The sequence below is a fragment of the Osmerus mordax genome, chromosome 28, assembly GCF_038355195.1.
Source record: "Osmerus mordax isolate fOsmMor3 chromosome 28, fOsmMor3.pri, whole genome shotgun sequence".
Classification (NCBI taxonomy): Eukaryota; Metazoa; Chordata; class Actinopteri; order Osmeriformes; family Osmeridae; genus Osmerus; species Osmerus mordax.
The window spans coordinates 122,646-147,645 of NC_090077.1; the positions used below are offsets into that span (position 1 = coordinate 122,646).

A 25,000-nucleotide genomic window follows, 5' to 3' on the forward strand; every position below is an offset into this window, starting at 1 on the left:
ACCAGGAGATGTGATGAGAACTCACCAGGAGATGTGATGAAAATCACCAGGAGATGTGATGAGAATCACCAGGAGATGTGGTGAGAATCACCAGGAAGACGTGGTGAGGAATCACCAGGAGGATGTGGTGAGAATCACCAGGAGACGTGGTGAGATCACCAGGAGATGTGGTGAGAATCACCAGGAGACTGGTGAGGAATCACCAGGAGACGTGGTGAGAATCTCCAGGAGATGTGATGAGAATCACCAGGAGATGTGGTGAGACATCACCAGGAGATGTGATGAGAATCACCAGGAGATGTGATGAGATGTTGATCCTTCTCCATGGTGACCAGTATATTTATAGAAACCTTTGGATTTTCTGCTTACTACCTCTGTGTCATCAGTGTGTCCTTCTGAAATCTACACTCAGAATGGATGCTTGCTTGACACTCAGGCAGATATACTCATCTAAGTCTAACATCATCTGCACTGTTGAGGACTTCTGAAAATCCAACGTTTCACTCAACAACCCTTAAAGTGTGTATGACAAACAAACATTACATTTGAAACTAGTGGTGTAGATCTATCCTGATGGTTTACAAAAACAAGCAAACTAGCTAGATGACTTATCTCCCAGGACACCTTTCCCTAGAGGAGGAGGTAGGGTTTAGACTTGCAGGGAAAACTAATCAAAGCAGTGCTTGATGATATTATGAGGGATCCCGTCAGTCCAAGGGTGGGAAAAATGGATATGAGATGGAATATGAAAGAGGAGACAGGGAGACGGCAAAAGAGAGAGGGGGGGGCAGACCGGGGGGTGGGGGGGTTGGGGGTGGACAAAGAGAAAGAGTTGGGGAGGGGGGGGACAGAAGAGAATGACTGATTGACGTGAGCAGTGAGGCAGCACTGATCTCCACAGGAGCACACCCCCCCCCCCCTCCCCGGAAGAAAGTGGATTGGTCCCTAGTAGTTGAACTACAAGAGGACTAAAGCATTCATCTGAGAAGGGGGGGGGGATAAGGACGGGGTGATGAAAACAAACAAATCAAATGCCATGAATCTGTGAAGTGTCGCCCTCTGCCAAGCTAAGGAGGCTTGTCCTTAGCTTGGCCCAGGCCTTGGAGGCCCGGTGCTAATCCTCTTCTGTGAGGAAACGTTTGTATGTTACGGGCTGCCGTGACAAAACTGATATCTGGTGTCCGGTCAAGGAGGGTTAGAACTCTCCAAGACACCCTTAGGGGCTTGTCGACAGACCGACAGATCATCCAGGATTAAACCGTTTCAGGGTCTCAAGTGGCATTTGTCACTGTCCCCTCTGTCGGGTTGACGACAAGTCTACCGGAACTTAAAAAGAAATCAAACATTTTCAGAATCCCCAGATCCTTTATCTGCAATTAGCTGAATAGCGTTCTTGGTAACCGACACCTCTACAAGGGTATAGATTAAAAACAGTCGGGACAGAGTAAGTACAGAGTATGTGTGTGGGTGTAAGTGAGTGAGTGTGTGAGCGTGTGTGTGTGGAGGGGGTGACCTACCTTGCCCCTAGCCTTCTAAACTTCCTTCTCTCCGCCAGGGAGTTCAAATCCCCCTCCTCCCCCCTCTCCCCTCCTCCCACATGCACACATACCCCCCCAGAGTTCAAAGGCCTAACACAATACAGCTTAACTCCCTGACACAGCCCCTCGCCAGGTAGAGGCCCCAGCTCAGGACCACGCGAAGTGATGGTCACCCTACACCCCCGCCTGAGCAACTCTGCCACACACACGTCCACCCCAAGCCTGACCGGAGACACTGTGGGCGCTCTCTCTCTCTCTCTCTCTCTCTCATTCCCTTTCTCTCTCTCTCTCTCTCTCTCTCATTCCTTCTCTCTCTCTCATTCTTTCTCTTTCCTTTCTCTCTCTTTTCTTGTTGATTCTTTCTGTCTCTCTCTCTCTCTCTCTCTCTCTCTCTCTCATTTCTTATGCCCCTAAACCATTCTCTTCACACTAGAATTCTCTCTCTCAGCTCGCTTTGTTGAGGTCTCTCCTGCCTCTGGTCTCTCCTGCCTCTGGTCTCTCCTGCCTCTGGTCTCTCCTGCCTCTGGTCTCTCCTGCCTCTAGTCTCTCCTGCCTCTAGTCTCTCCTGCCTCTGGTCTCTCCTGCCTCTGGTCCCTCCTGCCTCTAGTCTCTCCTGCCTCTAGTCTCTCCTGCCTCTGCACATCTGTGTGTGTCCATCCACGTGTGCACATGTCCCTGTCCGTGTACGTTGTGTGTGTGTGTGTTTGGGGGGGCAAGGCTGTCCTGTGCACACAGCTGAAAATGATCCCCTTGTCTGTTTCCTGTGTGGCTCACTCTGGTCTACCCCCACCCTGCAGGTTACCTGAGAGGGGGGTCCCCTGGGAAACACACTGCAGAGGAGGGGGGAGAGAGGGGGGAGGAGAGAGAGGAAAGGGGGAGGAGAGAGAGAGGGGAGGAGAGGAGAGAGAGAGGGGAGGAGAGAGAGGACAGGGGGAGGAGAGAGAGAGGAGAGGAGAGAGAGAGGAGAGGCTGGGGAGGAAAGAGAGAGGGGAGAAGGGAGAGAAGGGAGGAGAGGGGGAGGGGGAAGAGAGAGAGGGGAGGGGGAGGACAGAAAGAGAGGGGAGAGAGAGAGGGGGAGAAGAGGGAGAGAGAGGGAAGGAGGGAGAAGAGGGAGAGAGAGGGAAGGGAGAAGAGGGAGAGAGAGGGAAGGGGAGAAGAGGGAGAGAGAGGGAAGGGGAGAAGAGGGAGAGAGAGGGAAGGGCAGGCTTTCAACGTCCATGAAAGGAGCGGAATCAAACACAAGAAAAGTCCAACAATATACAGCATCCCTCACCAGGGAGGACCTGCTGAAACGTGATCGCTAGGGCCGCCACTGTACAATAGACCCGCAGTAGAGACACCCTTACATAGCCAGGCCTTCATGGGTGAGGACAGGGACTGCAGGGTGGAGCAAGGGAGGAATAGATGGAGAGAGAGAGGGGGGGAGGGAGAGAGAGAGAGGTGGTGTGGGTGGGTGGGGGGGGAGAGGAAAGATGGAAAACACTTCAATAGATTTAGAGAGAGAATGAAAGATAGATAGAAAAAGAGGAAAGAGAGCAGAGATGAGGGAGACCTTGGCCTACAGGGGTGAGGACAGCGATGGAGGGATTGAGAGAGGGAGAGATGGAAGGATTGAGGGGGGGATGGAGGGATTGAGAGAGGGAGAGATGGAAGGATTGAGGGGGGGATGGAGGGATTGAGAGAGGGAGAGATGGAAGGATTGAGGGGGGATGGAGGGATTGAGAGAGGGAGAGATGGAGGGATTGAGGGGGGGATGGAGGGATGAGAGAGGGAGAGATGAAAGATTGAGGGGGGGATGGAGGGATTGAGAGAGGGGAGAGATGGAAGGATTGAGGGGGGGATGGAGGGATTGAGAGAGGGAGAGATGGAAGGATTGAGGGGGGGATGGAGGGATTGATGAGAGGGGAGAGATGGAAGGATTGAGGGGGGGATGGAGGGATTGAGAGAGGGAGAGATGGAGGGATTGGAGGGGGGGATGGAGGGATTGAGAGAGGGAGAGATGGAAAGATTGAGGGGGGGATGGAGGGGATTGAGAGAGGGAGAGATGGAAGGATTGAGGGGGGGATGGAGGGATTGAGAGAGGGAGAGATGGAAGGATTGAGGGGGGGATGGAGGGATTGAGAGAGGGTGAGATGGAATGATTGACGGGGGATGGAGGGATTGAGAAAGGGAGAGATGGAGGGATTGAGAGAGGGAGAGATAGATGGATTGAGAGAGGGATTGAGAGAGGGAGAGATGGAGGGATTGAGAGAGGGAGAGATGGGAAGGGATTGAGGGGGGGATGGAGGGATTGAGAGAGGAGAGATGGAAAGATTGAGGGGGGGATGGAGGGATGAGAAAGGGAGAGATGGAGGATTGAGAGAGGGAGAGATAGATGGATTGAGAGAGGGATTGAGAGAGGGAGAGATGGAGGGATTGAGAGAGGGAGAGATGAGGGATTGAGAGAGGGAAAGATGGAAAAAGATGTGAGGGAAGGAAAGAAGATGTCATAAAGGGTGCAGAGAGAGACAGAGAGCTGACGGAAACCAAAATACAGGGCAACCATCCAGGAGCGACTGGTGGTCTTCAAACCTCCCTACTCTCTCCGAACCCTTCTCTCTGTCGAACGGAGGAAATGATCACTTTTCTTTCCCAACAAAACAAATTTAAGAATTGGGAGTCAGGTGGCTGAGCGGTTAGGAAATCGGGCTAGTAATCTGAAGGTTGCCAGTTAGATTCCCGGCTCTGCCAAATGACGTTGTGTCCTTGGGCAAGGCACTTCACCCTACTTGCCTTGGGGGGAATGTCCCTGTACTTTACTGTAAGTTGCTCTGGATAAGAGCGTCTGCTAAATGACTAAATGTAAATGTAAGAACCTACATTAAAAAGGTTTAATGAAGGTCTGAATGCAGCAGTCTGTGAGAGACAGAATCTCACAAGCGCTGACAAAAAGGGAGGCGATCTGTCACTGGTGGTCATGTGACATGCATGCAGTGCATTGTGGGTGGACAACACACGTGGTGACTGCTATGTGACAATAGGTGACATGTTGTTTGGCTTCCAGGAGAAGGTTAGGTGTGGTCAACACTGCTCATCTTCCACACACACTATACACACACACACACCATACATACATGCATACACACCAGATATGCACACACACACATGCTCACACACACACACACCATATATGTGTACGCAAACATGCACACGCAACGTAGACGTGCGCACACACACACAAACATACACACGCACATACACACACCATACAGCCGCACACACAGAAATATATACAAACCACTTGAAAGGTGTCATCTTGTGGATTTATGTTGTCTCCTGTTCACTTCAGAATGTCAGGAACCACTTTTCTGTATCTGTGTAAAGGTGGGCTGCACATTCTGGGAAACTTGACCTAGCTGGAAGTGAGAGACCATCAATGGGAGAATGAGGTGTTTCCTAAATGGATAACCACAAAGTTACACACACACACACACACACAGAGAACACACCCAGAAACACAGACACACACACACATGTTGACATACACATTGACAGACACACACACATGCAGAAACACAAACACAAGAAAACACACACAGAACACACCCTGAAACACAGACACACACACACACATGTTGACATACACATTGACAGACACACACACATGCAGAAACACACACACACAAACACACACACACAAAGCGTGTAACTGATGCTCATAGAGTACTGAGCAGGGGGATAATTGGTGAGACTATTGTGTGCTTCTCAAAGGGATGGTTACCCAAGAAGCCTCATGTACATGTACATTTGCTTTGAAGGTGGCGACACCACAGAGTCCACCCCGAGGAGGACAAAGACCCAGAGACCCTTTTTGAGCGGCGGACATCTTTCACGGTCTTTCAAGAATGAGGACGAAGGCAGGTCTTCTTCTGTGGGGAAAAGGGGGTGTTGCCACGACCACAGACAGGATGTCGTTCGTCAGCAGCGGTCAAAATAGTTCTTACGTCTGTGAGGCTTTGTAGCCTCCAGTCACTCACACACTCACTCTCACACACACACACACACACACTCACACACAAACTTATACTCACAGACATACACACACATATACCTACTGTCACACAATCACTCTCACACACGCACCTTGTCACACACACACACACACACTTAAACTCATGTACCTGACTGCAGGTAGACAGATATAAATGAGAGAGAGAGAGAAAGAAAGAAAGAAAGAGAGAAATAGAGAGAGAGAAAGAGAGAGAGAGATGTAGTGTACCCCTCTTAGAAAGATTGTCATCTCATAAGTGATAATGGACCCAGTCACATGATCCTATCTATGAGCTGGCTGAATAATGCATGGAGTTGTGTGGAACAACACCGACCTGTCTTATCTGACGCAAAGCGTGTTTCCAAATAACCCGTCAGCTCCTGTGAAAGCTCTCCTGTGATAACATCAGGGACCCTTTGCTTATGATTGAGGATGTGTCTTCACAGCATGCTCTGTGGTGTAGAACCGTGTCAAACACAGATATACCGCCCATACGAGGCGTGTGTGTGTGTGTGTGTGTGTGTGTGAGAGTGATTACAGCCGTATGATGTACAAGGCTGTCTCACTAACAGAGTGTGGCATTGATTCACCTTCACTACACTATCAGAATAACTGTATCTCCTCCTTATGTCTGTGGTCTCACTTTCTCTCTCTCTCTCTCTCTCTGCCTCTCTCTCTGTCTGTCTCTCTACCTCTCTCTCTCTGTCTGTCTCTCTACCTCACTCTCTCTCTGTCTCTATCTCTCTATCTCTCTGTCTCTGTGTCTCTCTACCCCTCTCTCTTTTTTGCTCCTCCTCTTTATTTCCGCCTCTTTATCTCTATCTCTCTCTCTTCGCCGCTCCCTCGCTCCCTCCCCCCCTCCCCCCCTCCTCTCTCTCCCCCTCTGTCTCCATCTCTTGAGGAACAGCAGATGGAAGGTGCAGCCCAGTCCTGCTCTTTGTGTCAGCCTCCCCAGAGAGGGTGTGACGATGCAACCACCTCCCCATATCTCATACAACATTCAAGGAGCTCTCTGTTCATTAAAGAAAGCCTTGGAATTCTGACAGTGTTTGAAATGGCCACTAGACCAGTGCCTTGCTGGCCCCCTGCTGTTTAGTAGTAGCAGGGAAACTTAACGGAGACCGGCTTTGGTTTGCTCGCAATACGCCCTGTTTGTGTGTGTCCTGTTGTTTGTGTGTTGTCTGTGTGTGTGTGTGTGTGTGTGTGTGTCCTGGTGAGTGGGATGGGAATGACATTGAAATAGATCATTTAAAGTCGTTATATGGATAGGGGGGGATAGCGTTCATAATCCACAAATACTGTCTCAGAATAAACTGTCGTTTTCTGACAAAGAATACAGCTTTATAACGTTTTAAAAACCTTCATAATTTGGTTAATAAATCCAGACCAAACCAAGTGCGTGGCAGCAGTGAAAAAGGGGATTTGTGTTGAACTAGTAGCCCACGTCTCTGAACCACAGGCTATAAGATGGGGTCGCTACTCTTGTTGCCGTTACGCCCGAAAGTCATGCATGAGAGACGCGGTAGTTTTTTTCGTCATAACGCCCATTCTGAATATTTTATGATTGTGAAACCTCAATCCACCGTGTCTCCCACCTGTTAAGCACATCGACCTGTTTACGTGTAAAGTACTACCAGTGGAGTTTAAACTAGGCATTCAAGTGGCTTGCGTTCAAGCACAAACGTTTGTTGGCTAGCCTGTTTGAATATCATCAATTGATTATCATCAAAATAATATCATAATTTACACAGAAAGTAGCCCGATATGGTGATGAAAATGGTAGTCTATTAGTCTACTTTTTTATTCGCTCATACTCACTTATCTCAACAGAATGTTTCAAATAATAACTTCCTCCAATTTAATGCTAAACATGACAGAAATATATATTTTAATTCCCCTACTTACTCAAGCGTAACCAAAATCTATTACAAATATTTAACTCTTAATAGGACTCTCAATAACACGAATCTACATGTGCGTGGTCAACACCATTAGGCGATATTTCTGGTGTGGAAAAAACAACAGTTGTAGGATTTGACGTTGACAAAAAGGAAGCACCAAAGGACATCACAACGCGAAATCTGATCGCTTACCGGCTCGAGATGTACAGACGGTTACTCCATCCATAACCAGATAAAGGAGTATAAATTGTGTAAATAATTGAACACCGCATTATATTGCCTATTATTCCTCATGTTAATCTCGAGAGGCGACCACGGGGACAAGGCGCGTGATTGGGTAAAACAGAGGGGAGGAACCCGCAGGCGGTGGAAGGTAGCATGAACAGGTAACTTACGTTCATAAATAATTCTTCGATACTTTTTATCCTTATTCTCACGAACTGTTGGGATATAATTGGCATGCGGTGGTTTTTATGATAAGCACCGCTGTCGTTAAAAAAAGACTGATCCAACTTTTCCTTCAAAGATTTAATTGGCTCGTACCAGTCGCAGCAGGTGCGTGCTGCCAATTGTGTACCTGTTGTATGTGCGCGTGCTTACTTGCTTGCCTCCACTTGCACGGGATCACAAGTGGGACTGCTATAACTTTACTTTGAATGGAGAGGGGGAGCGAGGAGGCAGTTCAGGTCGCGTGCATGCGTGTGCGTGGCGGGTTGACAGTAGAAAGTGTGTTCCCTCCTGAGTTGACTCCTGCGAGACCTTGAAGGGGACCCGCGAGCGCTTACCAGCTGACAGCGCGTGCTTGAGGCTATCCAACACCTTGGACCACGAGCCTTACTACAATGTTTCAAACTTAATGCACTCTCCCATAACAAGTGGGCCTATAACTCAATCAACGGGAAAGATATCACCACATATAGGCTACAAAAAAAAATTGTTTAGTAAAGTGTAGCAAACATTTACGCACAGTATGGTGGCGTTAAGAGTAACGTTTGGGATGCGAGCGTTACTGTTGCTCAACAGAGCTGGAGACAGATAGAACGCTCAATCATTAGAGCGCGGGGCAGGGGTGCGTGCGCCCAGGGCATATGGAGAGCGAGCGCGTGGACAGTTTTTTTTTTATCACCGTGCATTTACAATAAATGACATCGAGCGAAAAAAGAAAGAGAGTGCCTGCGGTGTCTTCGATTAATAAAACATTTCAGAAGTTTTTTTTTTTTAACAGAACTAGCTTGAAACATGCTTAGCCGTGAGGATAACAATGTGTATTTTAGAGTACATTATTAAGCTTCTGAGTCGAGTTTGTGTTGCCTCACCGGCCTCAAGAATTTAGTATTTCTGAGCCTAACATCGATTTAAGGCATTGCTGTTCTAGTCAAAACACGAAAAAGATGGTTACCTTTTTCTTGTTTTATTGCTTTGATATATCCACCCTATAGAGTTTTAAACAACCCAGACAAGAAAAATACCTTGTCAGTTCATGTCAAATCAACAGCATGTAAACCCCGTTGTAAGAATAGGTGACATTCTGTTTCTATACTCACAGAATAAGACTAAAACGGTTTATTGCTACCGCAAATAATACTAATAGTCTATTACTCATAATACTTCTGCAAATAATAATAAAAAATAAAATTCCTGCAACTACGACTAGCCTAACTGTGTTAAGTATTAGGCTACTAGTTTTATAATGTGGCCTATTTACGGGTGTTATGCTATGTGATATGTGACGCTCCTAATGAAGATTAAATATCATTAAAGTTATCTCTAGAGAAGGAGACCTCGTGTTGATGAATATTTTTAAGGAGTGAAATAAACGAAGACTAAGGAGCTTAATGCAGGAACACTGAAACAGGTCTCGTGATGTGTTGTGGTTTAATGATACATACCTGCGCTATAGTTTGTCTTTCAAGAAAAGCGTCCCCTAAATGAATTAAAGGTTTAGGATAACTTAGGATAATAGAATATTTAAACTAAGCTATATAAAGTCCTGCGTAGATAGTCAATGTAAATAGAATGATGACAGTTAAATATATATTTTTTGTTTGCTTATTTATTCTCAAACCCAAAATAACATAAAACCAACAAATGGAAAAATACTAGATTTTCAGCAACAATAACATGTCATTAAAAAAGTCAAATCAATTGAATACAATCAGGAATAAATAAGCTATGTCAAATCTTCTCATCCAGTGAAAGCAGACACACAAAATTCATCTGAAAGAATCTAAGTAACCAAAATCAACAAAATATATAAGAAACAAAAATGGCTACATTAAATATGCTATCTGTATCAAATTGGCGGTACTACAACTAACAAAAAACGGAAACAAAGAAATATTTTGTGGTTCTAAACAAATTCGTATTCATCAAGCCCCTGGCTCGTTTAAAGTGCGCGTTGGTAACTTTAGAAGTTGCAAACAATTTCTTACAGGGACATTTACAGGCAAGTAAACAATTCAATAATATTCATTATGATCAGAATCAGGAGAATCATAATTACAAAAAAATCTGTACATTAAAAATATCATATCAGGCAATTTTGTGGAAGACAGTTTGGTCCGTGACTTGGGAGAGCCCGTGGCAGTGCTGCGCGCGACATGGCAGAGGGGTCTCTTCCATGTCCCCATGGAGACGGCAAGCTACAAATCTATTGGCAGATCCAAATTTAGGCTTATCTGACATTTAAAAAAATCTTTATCTGACAGTTGATAAAATATAGTTCTCAGGTGGAATCAAAATCACGTTTGGAAAGCAAGCCTATTCTTATATAAAACGCATAGGCTATTAATTTCGGATGATGTGATTGACTCGGTTAACGTCCATAGTGTTCAGAATGTGTGACGGTTGGGCAGTTCCGAAAGCTCGTCTTCACTCTGGAGTTCCATAGCCATCTCGTCCGAATCACTAAACTGGGAGTGCGGGGAAAACTCTCCGTCGCTCCGGTTGGACCGTGGAGAGTCTTTCGTACTGTCAGAACCGGAGCTTGCCACCCCCGTGGAAGGAGACCGCATCTCGTGCTCCATGAGGGCGGAAAACGAATCACCTTCGAACGGGAACGGGATGCTGTTTAGTTGGACAGGTAGCCCCGTGCTCGTGCCCCTCCTACCGGTAGCGGGGGATCCACGGGGTGCTTTGTCACCGTCGTAGACGGCGGTGGGCAACTTTGGCGAGTCAGCACCGGGACCCTCAAGCAGGTCTGACAGCGCATTGATGTAGATCTGGGCCATCTGTAGGGTCTCGTATTTGGAAAGCTTCTTGTCGTTATCGAAAGCGGGAATTACGCTGCGCAACTCGTCGAATGCGTGATTCAGCCCGTGCATCCGTCTCCTTTCCCGGGCGTTGGCAGCCTGGCGTCGCTGCTTCTGAACTCCGTGGACCGGCTTGCTGGACGGCGCTCGCTGCCTGCCCTCCTCCGCGCTCAGAGACCCCTTCAATCGACACAACTCCCGCACTTTGAGCGGGCCCTTGCCGGTCTCTCTGAAGTTCGGACTGTGGTCGTCAGACGCGGGGGACCCGCCTTCCAGGCTCGAGCTGGAGCAAGGAGAGTGCAGCAGGTAGTCGGCGTGTGCCACGCAGGTGCCAGGCTGCGCGGGAGCCAGCCAGGCGCGTGGGTCACTGCTGTTCATGAGTGCCAGACCTGACGGATCCATGCTCGAGCCCTGCGCGTCAAGCTCGCTCATCTCCTTTGGTTCCTTGCTCCACTCCCCAATACGCAGAACATCCATCTCCGTCTTGGAGGATTAAAAAAGGCAACAATATAAAACTGCTTCTTCAGCACCCTGCGCTCTCACTATGTCGCGTGCAGGTCTCCTTCTCTAGTGTCTCAAGGCGCGGCGTCGGTTTAAAAAGCGGCACGCGCCTAGGAGCCCCCCTTCTCTTGCTGGTCGCGTGGCGCTTTGACCAATAAGAGCACTTGGAGCACGCGCGTGTAAAGGACCAATGAGGAGCGCCGGTAAACCCGAGAGAGGTTATTATGCTGTGTGTGTTTATAATAATGCCTCGGTTTACGGGTTGTTTAACGGGGGTAAGTTAGGTAGCACAATGGCTTGTCCCCCAGGACGCGCACGGGAGAGGAGATGGTTAGGAGCGTGGACCGCTCGCGTCTCGGTATGAGAGGGTTAGTGGAGTGTCAACAGACTTATAACGCATAATAACAAACATGCGGGGAAGAGTGTGGTGAAAAAGCCCTGGGCCTATAATGTCCTTTCACAGAAAAAAGTCTAAACGTCTGACAGTTGCTTTGGAGGAGAGAAATCTTACCGCAGTAAACTATAGCAGCCCAGAAGACAGAGACAGAGACAGAGACAGAGAGACATAGAGAGAGAGAGAGAGAGACAAAGAGACAGAGAGAGAGAGAGAGAGAGAGAGAGAGAGAGAGAGAGAGAGACAGACAGACAGACAGACAGACAGAGACAGAGAGAGAGAGAGAGAGAGACAGAGAGAACAGCATTTTCAAACGTTAGTGTGCAAGAAGAGAACCAGATCATCTGGTGGTCACAGACAGAGAACACGAAGGATGTAGCACACTCTCTAAAACTCCTACTTAATACAGTTGAAGACGTTGATATTGATAGATTTGAGGAAATTAGGTGAAAATAAACTTTAAGGACAGTGCTTTTTTTTAGTTTACAGTGCTTTGTAAACTAAGAGTGCTTCTTAAAAAAAATATATAAACCATACTAAATATGTATAAATCTCAAACGACACACCGATTTCCAGTTTGACCTGTCAGCAGTCAGCACTTATGGACATATCAACATCAAGTTGATGATTAATCGTTATTGGTTATGAAAATCACCCGGAAAAGTAATCGAATCCAGTGTGCATAAAGAAACGGTAAAAAAGGGGGTTGATTCAATTCAATTCGACCAAATTTTTACTCATAATTTGATTAGATCTCGCAGTTTACACAATGCAGGTAGCCATTTCAAGATAACCACAAACCATGCGAAATTAGGCGACATTTGTCCTAAAGTAGTGTAGGCTACTATGTGATAGGCATCCTACTCAAATAGCCTAATATTCTATTCTAGTAACTGGGAGGAGAAGAAAAAAGTTGACCAAAGAACTCTGCTCTCGGGGTTTCACTCTTTGTCAATTCAGCGCTTCACCATTCTGTGAATGTTAAGGGCGTCTCTCGTTTCATTTTCCTTTGTACAAGTCCAGAACCTTTTGATCCAGCTCGAGGAACGCCCTGTCAGCGAGGGCGCTTCGCGGGGATCGGAAACACGAGCAGGGGGCTCGACAGCGCTCCACTGACACGAGCTCGGGCCAAAGAAAGCGGAGGGAGAGGGATGTGTGTGCACAGTGTGTGTGTGTGTGTGTATGTATGTGTGTACGTGTGAGAGAGACGATGGACACTGGTGGTACACGGTGTGCGCACACACACTTGTCTTTCCCCTCACTCCAACAAGAGTTTAGAGACCGAGAGATCAAAGATAAACGCTGCAGCCTACAGGCCTACAATGATAAAATAAAAGCCTATAAGGCCCAAACGAAATCATTATGTACTTCATGTGCATGAATGGTTCATAGACTATGGGAATATATTGGCTACTATGAAATCAAATCATTAGACTTTTTCATAATTATTTTTTTTGCCTGAATAATAGTCTTAGGCTACATAAAACATTTAAAACGAAATATTTAAATAATCATATTTTGTAGGCCTATACAATCACGCAATAATCAGAATCGGTTAAAACGGTGGGTCGGCCATATTGTTGTACAACATTCTTGTTGCTATATAGATTTTTTTCTAAAGCCCTAAATACCTGAATTTCTTAAATACCTCCAGTTCTTAGATAAAACGACAGTATTTTCACTCTGTATTCATTTATGCATAGGTCGCATCGCGCGGAGGCTCGAGGACTGGCGCCTCGCCCTGTCTATCTCCACCTACGAGAGTCCTCGTGTAGGGGTTGGAACGGCGGCTAAAGCAAACACCAGGTTGGATATTGTAGCATTCGATTATTAAAGTGTCGCGTGAACAATGGCGACTATGTTTCATTGGACACGCTTGGGGGAGTCTTTGGAAAACGGGCACAAAATGTGACAACATGGGGCCTTCCAGCGTGGAGGAGTCTGCGTGCTGTTTACCCCATTCCTGTCTCCCGGGAAACGGTGCGCGCACTGGTGAGGTGCTAATAATATTATCAATAACGTCACAATAACAATGCTAATAATAATAGGCCTACTAATAATAGTGCATGTGTTATAATGCCATCTCTAACCCTAAACCTAACACACTTTTATAGTGCCACCTGTCTTTATTACCCTCTCCTCCTCCCCTGAGAGAAAAAGTTAATAATTGAGATAGAAACCCAAGTTTAAAAAAATTACATGTAGTCAATAGCCTACTTGAAGTCTCATTAACTTCTATGTCTTCTATATCAGTTGGTTGCATGTGCCTACTTTCTCTTTATTTCTCCATCCCTCTTCATCTCTCCCTCTCTTTTTCCCTCTCCCACCCACCCTCCCACTCCTCCCCCCCTCCACTCCTCCCCCCCTCTCTCCCCTCCTCTCCCTCTCTCCCCTCCCCTCCCCTCAACCCCCCCCCCCCTCCTATCTTTCTATCTCTCCCCCCTCTCCCTAATATACCACACACCGTATCTCCATTCAACGCTTACCAAAACAGCTAAGCAGCGCCCTCTCGTGGTGAATATATAAAACTATCATTTTAGATTTACCAGCGACGGACGCTCCAGATGACGCCCTGCACATTACATTTAAATTGGGTTCCAGCTTGGCTGCAGCTTGCCTTTGGAACATTTCCTTTCATTTATCAAAATTAAGCTGTATGCCTCTAAAACAACTCCTCAACGACTGCCTGCCCTGCATGTTTTAGATGTTTCTCTACTCCAACACACTTCAAGTGAGAAACATCTAAAACGTTTGACGCATTCTCTCCTTAGGGACATCTGCTGGTCAAATCTTGGTATGGCGACAATATAGACTGAGTGAAGGAATGGAAATATGGGGAGCTTAGTGTTATGTGAGCAAAGCTACGATTCAAACTTATGAATGACCTTAAAGTAAACAAACATTTAGAGTTTTTATAGAGCAACATTTTGTAGTTTGCCCATTCATGATTATCTAGCCGTTTGATTTATATGGAAACAAATCAACCAAGTTAGACATCTTGCCAAATTTGACTCCTAATACAGTTTGTCCTGTTCCCCCCCCACCCCCTTCAGAACAAAGGAACATTTAAATGTATCTTTAAAAGAGAAAGCCCACTTTAGGATAAATATTTTCAATGTTTTCATGTTTAATAAGTGGCACTAGCGGTAGTGGCGAACATTCTCTGCCGTCTCCTAGGAGACGATGTAGCGGGAGGGTTTCGGGACCATGATAGCTTGATTTCATTGGTTAGCTTTATTTTACAAAATGTCAAATATACAGTTATACATATATATATAATTTAGAATGCATATCATAAAGAACTACTGTAACAGGCAAGGTGTGACAGGGAGAGAAGCTTTGGTGCGATCTGATTGGCTGTTTACAGTGCTAGTGAACTCTAATGCGTAATGACCAGTCCTGAGAGACAGGAAGCAGGAAGCAGGACAGACGCCATCTGACATGCCAAGGGTCGTCTTCTCCAACAACCTCGACACATACAGAGCCTTACAAAAGGGGATATATATATATATATTCATATATTTGTATACATGGAAATATGTAAATCTCATATAAACAACTAAAATATTTTGCTGATTTGGGAACAGGGATGGGGGGGTAGTCTTGGCTGGGGGGGGGGGCAAGACATGGGGCGGGCTGGGGCAGGTACATGGGGGGGGAAGGTACATGGGGGGGCAGGTACATGGGGGGGGGCAGGTACATGGGGGGGGCAGGTACATGGGGGGGCAGGTACATGGGGGGGGGCAGGTACATGGGGGGGGCAGGTACATGGGGGGGGGGGGCAGGTACATGGGGGGGGGGGGCAGGTACATGGGGGGGGGCAGGTACATGGGGTGTTCCAAGTTGATCCAGTGCAAGGACTGAACAGTCAACACACGCGCGTTCAACCATTCAACATTACAAGCAACTTTCTGATATTGCACTAAGTTCTCCCACGTGACACCCTGGTTTCAACCAGGTCACATCACCGTACGTGATGCAGCTACGAGTGCAAGCGCCGACTCTCTGCTCTGTCCGTGAGCTCTCGGAGAGAGGTCCGGGGTCAGACCTAAGAGATACCTTTGTTGTCTTCCCTACACACACACACACACACACGCACACACACACAGGGTTAGCTTGTTAGTTTCAACGTCAGCACAAGAGACAAAACCGTACCTTGGTCTCACCCTTCTCCTCAACGAGAACAGAACAACAGTTTCGATAAGGAAGATGACCTGATCAGAACCATTGTACAAACGAACTGCTGGAACTTCATGTCTACGATCGCTATCGCAACTATATTTGGGTTCGATTCGAAAGGAATATGGGGAATGAGTCCCAGATGCAGCCCATTCTGAGTGTGTGTCAGTCAAAAGGACAACACACGTCTTTAAATCTTCTCCAAAAGAAAGCCTACCCCCTCCTCCTCTCTCTGTCTCTCTCTGTCTGTCTCTCTCTGTCTGTCTCTCTCTGTCTCTCTCTGTCTGTCTCTCTGTCTGTCTCTCTCTGTCTGTCTCTGTCTGTCTCTCTCTCTGTCTCTCTCTCTCTCTCTCATCATCCATATGCCTATGGATTCACTCAGAAATACACAAAATCTAAAATCAACATTGGGTCATCATGAGACGAAGTTGAAAAACTGTCCCTTTTCAAAACAGGAAGCTTGACAACAAAATAACTTGACGCTAGTAGAGTTAGTGTTAAGCGAGAGAGGGAGAGAGAGACAGGACAGAGAGATGAGAGGCCAGACAAACGGAGGGAGGAGAGGGAGGGAGAAAGAAAGAAAGAGGAAAAGAGAGAAATCTAAGTGGTTGGTCGGAGGCTCTACGTGCATCGTGTCGTTTCCGGTGACGGTGTTTTAACGTCTATCTGACAGCAGCAGACCAGAGTCACAAACAACATAGTAACAGAACTTGAATAGTTTATTTTGGTTGGTGGAGTTATATATGGTTTATGTTGCCATAGTGAACCCCCCCCCCCACCCCATTCGTCCCGCGCGTGTCATATCCTGAGACAGCCATCCCTATCTTTAAGGCACTGATGCCAAGTTGAGGATGTCAGCCAAGTTGAACTAGGGAACATAGACACGCCTTAAAGACATCAGACCAGGTGGTCAGCTCAGGGCCACACAGGTCTGACCCTTGACCCTTGTCAGGAGGAGTCAGGTTGGGATTGGTAGAGAGAGTTTGGGGGTTAAGAAACAAGGGAGGGCAATGCTAAGAAGGCTAAATACTGCTTAATGCTGATTGGTCAATGCCCAGACCATGTGTGTACAGAGACATAGCTTCTGAATGTGTGTTTTTGAGGGGAAAGGGATACATCCCCCCTAATCTAACCCCACCCTCACAGTCCTTGGGGTCATGACCCTGATCTTGGAGTCGTGGAGACCTCAACATGCAAACTCTCTCACACACACTCTCTCACACACACACGCTCACACACACACACTTTCCCCCTTGTTGATCGATCGTCTCATCGACGCCCCCACACACTGTTCCCTTTTACAAAATAGTTGGAGTGTAAATAGCGCCGTACTGTATGTAGAACAAAAACGAGGTTTGGTAGAAGTGGGTCGTGCAGAGTGTGTGTTTGGTAGAAGTGGGTCGTGCAGAGTGTGTGTTTGGTAGAAGTGGGTCGTGCAGAGTGTGTGTTTGGTAGAAGTGGGTCGTGCAGAGTGTGTGTTTGGTAGAAGTGGGTCGTGCAGAGTGTGTGTTTGTGCCTCTCTCTCACGCCGGCCTGCAGCCACAACATTCAGCGAAACAAACAAGTAAAAACGACTCAACTGTCAAACATCTTCTGCCCTGGAATACATTCAATGCGGACAATCAGGTTAGGGTGTCTGGACTCTGCCACGACAAACCTGCTCCTCCTCCTCCTCCTTTAGGGAGCACACAGGTGAGTCTCTGGGAGGAGGAGGGGTGCGCGTCTCTCTCTGGGGGCCCCCCCCCGGGAGCGAGACAGGAAGTGAGGAACATCAGAGGAACATGTACTGGTTGTCGATGGCTCTCTTGCGTCCGCGGTCCGGCTCCAGCTCGTAGTCAGAGTCCCGGTGGCTGGACAGGAGGCCGGGGAGGAGGCCGTGGGAGGAGGCCCGGGGTGGGAGGCTGGTTGGGGGTTGGGGTGTCGGCAGGAGGGACCTGCGACCCACAGACTCGCTTCTCCGCAGGGGTCCGGGGGGGGCGGGGTCCGGGGGGGGCGTGGGGCGCCCGTGCAGGGGCTGGAGGGGGTAGAGGTGGTACTGGGGCTGGGGGAGGGGCCGGGGGGGCCTGGCTGGAGGGCGCGCTGGAGGAGGGGAGCAGCCCGGAGAAGCTGCCCAGCCTGCAGTGAGCCAAGCTGGGCTCGGAGCTCCAGCGGTGCAGGGAGAAAGGGACGAGGACCACTCCGGAGGGCTGGCCTGCAGGACAGAGAACACGGCTGTGAGGCGGTGGTGGTGTGTGTGTGTGCTGGGGATGATGGTAGCCGGTAGCAGAGATGCGTCACAGCGTCTGCTGAGTGAATGAAGTAGCGGGGGGGGAGAGGGGAGGGAGGGAGGGGTCACCTTGCGAGGGGGGCGTGGCCAGCCAGCACGTAGCTGGACAGCGTGACGTCCCCGGCGGAGCCACACTCCAGGGGGATGGGGAAGAGCCGGAAGTGGCTGAGCATGTCCCCCCACGGAGGAGAAGCGCAGGTGCTGCACCCGGCACTGCCCCGCCTCCGTCAGGGAGAGACGCAGGTGCTGCAGGGAGGGGGGAGGAGGAAGAGGAGGGGGGTGGGGGAGGAAGGAGGAGGAGGGGGGTGGGGGAGGGCAGAGGAGAAGGGAGGAAGGGAAGGGGAGGGGTGGGGGTGGGGGAAGAGGAGGGAGGGAGGGGGGGGAGGAAGGAGGAGGAGGGGGGTAGAGGGGGGGTACAAAAACACATTTTAAGAAGAAAGGTGGATATGGCGTTACTTTGGCTTTCTGGGTAAAGGGGAGGGAGTTACCTTGGCCAGCTGGGTAAAGGGAGGGGTTACCTTGGCCTACTGGGTAAAGGGGAGGAGTTACTTTGGCCTGCTGGGTAAAGGGGAGGAGTTACTTTGGCCTGCTGGGTAAAGGGGAAGGAGTTACCTTGGCCTGCTGGGTAAAGGGGAGGAGTTACCTTGGCCTGCTGGGTAAAGGGGAGGAGTTACCTTGGCCTGCTGGGTAAAGGGGAGGAGTTACCTTGGCCTTGCCCTGGTAGTTGAAGGTCAGGACGTAGTCTCCTCGGCGTGTCTCGCTCTGTCGGACCAGGAAGACACCGTGGCCCTCGCGGCCGAAGTTCTGCACCAGGCCGGCAGCCTTCACCCTGGACAGGGAGCCGTGAAACCAGGGGTAGGAGCACAGGTGGGGGTCAGTCCTGTGGTACAACTGCTCCAGCAGCACACAGGTCAGAGAGCCTGGAGGAGGGGGGGAGGGGAGGATCTTTAGAACAGGGGGTTCTGGATGGTTAGTGTTGGGACAGGGGGTCGAACACTAGTGGATTGGAGCAGTTGAACATTAGGTCTACAGATACCTCATCAGCCCTCCTCCCCTCCCTCCCCCCCCCCCCACCTACCCTGGCTGCCAGACTCTGAGCTACGATTGGCCGAGGCAGCTGTGTCGACTGGGGAGGTCAGCAGCTCCACATCCACACTGTGGGAGAGAGAGAGACAGAGAGGGGAGGGAGAGAGAGAGAGAGAGAGAGAGAGAGAGAGAGACAGAGAGAGAGAGAGGAGAGAGAGAGAGAGAGGAGGGAGAGAGAGAGAGACAGAGAGGGGAGAGAGAGACAGAGAGGGGAGAGAGAGAGAGAGAGAGAGAGAGAGAGAGAGACAGACAGAGAGAGGGAGGAAGGAGGGAGACATAAGGAGGGAGGGGAAAAGGAAGAGAAAGGGGAGGAGGGGGAGATGAGAGAGAGGGGGGGGAGATGAGAGAGAGATGTGGGTTGGCTGGTGGATTTTACAGTTTGGAATGTATTTATTTAGCTTTTTTCTCCTTGCAGTTACAAAAAAGGGGGGGATAGAGAGAGAGAGGGATAGAGAGAGAGAGAGAGGGGAGGGGGGGAGAGAGAGAGAGGGATAGAGAGAGACGGAGGGAGGGAGAAAGAGAGCGGGGGAGAGAGAGAGAGGGAGGGGAGGGAGGGAGGGAGGAGAGAGAGAGAGAGAGAGAGGAGAGAGAGAGAGAGAGAGAGAGAGAGAGAGAGAGAGAGAGAGAGAGAGAGAGAGAGAGAGAGAGAGAGAGAGAGAGATGAGAGAGAGAGAAGAGACGAGAGAGAAGAGAGAGAGAGAGAGAGAGAGAGAGAGAGGAGAGAGAGGAGAGAGAGAGAGAGAGGAGAGAGAGGAGAGAAGGGGGCTCAGGAAGCAGCAGGATGAAGTTTTACAAAAGCTTCAGGAAGTAGGTCTTGTTAAGTCTTGAAAACGTGTAGTGTTACATGATAGCCCCACTCCACCCTGCAGACACACACACGTGCACATACAGACACACACACACGTACACACACACAGTCAGAGAAGGAAGCTTGATCAAATCCTGCTTAAATGCTGACTACAGTTCTGAGAACTCAATAACAGGAAGACAGGCCTTCTGTTCTCAGTGTGTGTGCGAATGTGTGTGTTCTGTGTGTGTGGTGTGTTCTCTGATTCAGAAGCGTTCAGAAGTGTCTGAAACTCGTATTCACATTCACACATCCCCTCACAGGACAAAGTCACCAGACTATCTAACACACACACACACACGCACGCGCGCGCGACGCACGCACGCACGCACGCAGCCCAAATATAGTAACACACAGATGGCATGTACCACAACACAATCTCTGGTTCTCTGGAAATGTCCGGATCCAGTCACAAACACCAAACACGGGAACACACATGCTGAGCTTGTTGCCATGGAACCCCCCCTGGGGAAGCGTACTGCACTGAGTGTGTGCGTGTAAATGTGTGTATGTATTTTGTGTGTGTGTGTGTGTCCAGTGTTTATGGAGAGGGGGAGCTAGCAGTCAGACTTTGCATTCCAGACATCTGCAGAAGTGAAAGATCCTGAGATCTCTGAGCCTTAGACCTCCTCCACACTTCCTCTCTCTCTCGTCACACACACACACCCACACACACACACACACACTCACGCAGTCAAATATGCGCAAACATTCACATCGGCCTACACAAACACACCTCTGGGTCCCAGTAAACATCCAGCTGCAAGCGCACACACACACACACAAACAAACACACAAACACACCCACACACACAAAACATGAACAAAATAGTTCTAGCACAGATGAATACGTTGAAGTCCAAAGTATTTTTATATATTGTGTGTGTGTTTGTGTGCGTGTATCCCTGTGTGTGTGTGTACCTGGTGTGAGAGACACAGTCTCTGAGCTGGTTTGTCCAGGAAGTCAGCTGTTCAGGATTGTCTGTCTGGAAGATCAGGTTGCCAGGGTGACGGTTCACCTACAGGGGCCAAGAAGCATGGAGGTTAGACACACACACTCACATATAAAACACACCAAGCCTGAGTGTGTGTGTATGCGTGTGTGTCTGTGCGCTGCTGTGTGTGTGTGTGTATGCGTGTTACCCTTAGAACAAAGGTGTTCCTGTCGTCAGGCATCTCCATCTCTGTGCAGCGCCGGACCTCCAGGATGTCTGAACTACACACTGTCAGCTTGGGACTGGAATCCTGACACACACACACACACACGAGGCAGTAGGAGTGAGAAAAGAAGATGCGTGCAGTCACAGAAAGTAGGTTTCACAGAAACTAAAACATCAGACCGTTTAAGTACCACACACACACACACACACACTTCTGCTGCCACCATGCCTCAATTGGGCCCATGTTAGTGTGTGTGTGTGTGTGTGTGTGTGTTTACAAGTCAAGTCGCATCAAACTGTGTAGAAGTTTATTTCCATCATGAGGTTTTTCTTCTAGTCGGCTCTCTGACAACAAGAACCATTTTGATGATGAGGACAACCAGATGGCTTGCTACTACGCTGGTAAAAGTTTTGTGTGTGTAAGAGTGAGTGTTGCTGAGAGTTTGTGTGTGTGTGTACGCACATTTCAGCATCTTAGCTTCTGAAACCAGAGCCAGGTTTCCCCTCCACACATACACTTCCTCTGGAGCCCCACCCCCCCATACACACATATCTCTCTAACACCCCCCGCTCCCCTATCTTTTAAGCCCCAATCTGCTAGGAGAAGAGGAACCTGACGGTGACACACACACACACTCTCACCACACTCTCTCACACACACACACACACTCATGCGGGGCTGGCTAGACACGGTGGCTGGCTGGTCCGTGGGGAGGAGAGGGAGGAGGAGGGGAGAGGAAGAAGAGAGATGGGGGAGGGGAGGGGGGAGGAGCGGGAGATGAGAAAGAAGCGGGAGAAAGGAAATGAATGAGACCAGGGGGGAGAGAGGGGAGGAGGATTCCAAGAGTATGTGTGTGTGTGTGTGTGTGTGTGTGTGAGAGAGAGAGAGACAGGCTGAGTGTTTAGAATGACCCTGCTGATCCCAGACAGCTCTGAAACAGCAAAAGGAGATTCCAACCTTCCTTCCTTGCCTTTCTAGTCCTCTCAGGAGGAGAAGAGCGGGAGAGGGGTGAGGGGAGGGAGGGGGAGAGGGAGAAGAGGGTGACAGCCAGGTGAGTCATGAGTGACTAACCATCTCTGAGGAACTGGGCACACTGACTAGGCTGGGAATGAACTGATACAGATGCCTGGTTTGTTACTTCACTCAGTCTGGATCTCTCCTGTTCAAAGGCTCTCTCACACACACACACACACACCCTCCTCTCCCTCTCCATCTTTCCACCATACCCCACATGCAAGTCCATAGCTCTGTTGCAAAATGTGAGTTTAATTATGATGTGTGTGTGTGTGTGATGGGGGTGGAGACATGTCTAATCCTCAATCATGAATAGGAGGGAGGAGAGGGAGGAGGGAGAGGGAGGGGAGTAGGGAGAGGGAGGAGGGAGGAGGGAGAGGGAGAGGGAGGAGGGGAGGAGGGAGGAGGGAGAGGGAGGGAGATAAGCAAGGGTGGCAAACATTCCTGTTGGGGTGAGCAGCAGCTCTATACACTTGGAAATCTCTCTGTCTCTCTGATTCCCCCTCTCTCTCTCTGATTCCTCTCTCTCTCTCTGATTCCCCCCTCCCTCTCTCTTTTTCTCCTCTGATTTCCCCTCCCTCTCTCTCTCTCCCTCCAACTGTTGTGGGGGTGTGTGTGAGACAACAGAACAGCTCTTAGACACGCCAAACACTTATTCATAGAGGAACCACAAAGTTTGAGGGAAAACATTCATTATATACAGGCACACACACACACTCAAAATGTGTTAACATACACAAAGATACACAAGGACTCACACACACACACACACACTCACATCTTAGGTTAGAAAACACCAGAGCAACCAGATTCAGAAACACTGGAGTTGAAGAACGGAGATCTTTACAAGCACAGTGTTATTTATTTAGTTCTCCAGAGCTAAGTGCTGTACAGTAATATGCATTCTTGTTTATCAACGCCTGGTAGCTGAGATGTGGTTACTTTGCAACGTTTAATTGCAAGTAAATACAGACTGTTCCTTTTACCGAAATACTGTTGGAAATACCCACTTCTGATACTGACCTTCTTCTGGACTTCCTGTGTCCTACATCATTTGTACGTCGCTTTGAATTAAAGAGTTAGCTACATTGATAACGTAAAATGTGATTTAAATAACGGTTACACACCACGTATCACATCCACTTTCCCTGCGATCGTTTCCAGTCTGACTCAGTTTGTCACCATTTGGTTTCAGCTTCGCTCACACTCTCTCACAACCCTGCTATCGTGGTTGGGCTATATTGACAATATTGATCGTTGACTTCACAGCGAGCCGTCAGAGAGAAAGTTTTATATGAATCACAAACTCAGATTTGCGAGACATTTCTCTCGGCTTGAATCGCTTTCTTTTTTGCTGGGAAGCAGATTAACCCTTTACAACAGGGCTTCACACCTTCAGACAACAGCAGCTAACACAAGGCCAACGAAATGCTAGGCTAATGCGACTGCTTACGATCACACACAACCCGAAACACACACACACACCAAACACACAGCAAAACACACACACCCCAAACACACACACACCAACACACGTACACAACAAACACACACACACACCCACGATGACGACAGACAGGATGTCCCGAGGTCCCAGAGTTCGTCCCAGGGTCCCTTTCTCAGCCCGTTCCCAAGGCAAACGCCGGCCGCCCTCGGCATTCCGTTATCCCTCTGAGACTCAAGATGGCCGTTGGGTCCCATGCATCCAAGCACTACCCAGGTCACCATAGCAACACATTGCAGTCCCCCCCCCCCCCCGTACACACACACATACATCACGTACTCTAACGATGATTCGCCGCTTCGTAGAACATTTGGCATCCATCAAGCCTAGAGAGACAGGTCTGTCGTCAGTAAATGTATTTAAAAAACTTGTAGGTTTGAGCGTGTTGACTGAGTGGAGAGTGTACTGTGTGCGTGACCCGTCTTGTCTATCACGGGCCAAGTTCATCCCACGGCCCTAATCCCAGAGTTCGGTCCCGAGTCATTGTGGTTCCGATAGAAACTGATCAAGTATAGTTTGGCGAGATGGCCGAGTTTGTGATCTGGCAAATCGTGCCGTCTGGCAGGTAAGTGTCAGCTCTGACACGACACAAGGATGTGGGGCCGAAAGTGAGAGATTACTGGCTTCTAGGAAATACTAAAACAGACATGAGAGCACAGCTTGTCAATTGTGTCCTCTCTCTCTCTCTCTCTCTCTCTCTCAGACCTTCTTTCTACTAACTGGCTTTCTTCTGAGAAATAAGTGACACAGGATGGAGAGAAAAAAACCTCAAAGATGCATGGACGCTCTACAGGCACACTGTCATAACAAATAAGAAATAAGGTGCTTGAGCAATCACACAGTGTGTGTCTCTGTGTGTGTGTGTGTGTGTGTGTGTGTGTGTGTGTGTTGACAACGAAAGTATGTGCCTGACCTCTCACCTGGCAGGCTGCTTACGAAAGTACAACCACAAACTCACAAGAAAAAGTCTAAGAATTTTACATGGAGGAATAGAAAGCAAGTGATGGGTTTATAGATAGAGAGAAAAGAGAGAGTGAGATAGAGAAGGAGAGAGGGAGAGAGAGGTGTGAGAGAGAGAGGGGAAGATAGAGAGAGGTGTGAGAGAGGAGAGGAAAATGAGAGATTTGAGAGACGAGCTGAGAGAGGAGAGAAATGGGGGGGGGGGGGGGAGTGAAAAAGAGAAAGTAGTTTCTTGTTTTTGTGTCTCTAACCCAAACCTACAGTGTCTCATCCCAGCTCCAGACCCAAGCCAGCCTATCACCAAATCTGTGTGTGTGTGTGTGTGTGTATGTGTGTGATGGGGAGAGAGAGAGAAAAAGGCATCTTCC

General features: G+C 48.7%; 2 protein-coding genes across 2 annotated transcripts in view; both read right to left on the reverse strand.

Annotated features, from left to right (window-relative positions):
- Positions 1-10,300: 10,300 nt before the first annotated feature.
- Positions 10,301-11,152, reverse strand: atoh1a (atonal bHLH transcription factor 1a). Its single transcript, XM_067231544.1, has one exon. The coding sequence runs from the start codon at positions 11,150-11,152 to the stop codon at positions 10,301-10,303; it is 852 nt and encodes a 283-aa protein (XP_067087645.1).
- A 4,442-nt stretch (positions 11,153-15,594) lies between these two features.
- Positions 15,595-25,000, reverse strand: part of sh2b3 (SH2B adaptor protein 3) — a 23,208-nt gene continuing 13,802 nt past the window's right edge. The window contains 9 exon segments of the mRNA XM_067230987.1: positions 15,595-17,808; positions 17,849-17,985; positions 18,130-18,146; positions 18,148-18,239; positions 18,241-18,306; positions 18,766-18,980; positions 19,139-19,215; positions 20,915-21,012; positions 21,137-21,238. Coding sequence (XP_067087088.1) covers positions 17,566-17,808; positions 17,849-17,985; positions 18,130-18,146; positions 18,148-18,239; positions 18,241-18,306; positions 18,766-18,980; positions 19,139-19,215; positions 20,915-21,012; positions 21,137-21,238 — 1,047 coding nt within the window. The 3' untranslated portion in view covers positions 15,595-17,565.

What these genes read in the sequence shown, in the direction of transcription:
- atoh1a (XM_067231544.1), bottom strand. Translation starts at nt 11,152, where the DNA reads ATGAGCGAGCTTGACGCGCAGGGCTCGAGCATGGATCCGTCAGGTCTG.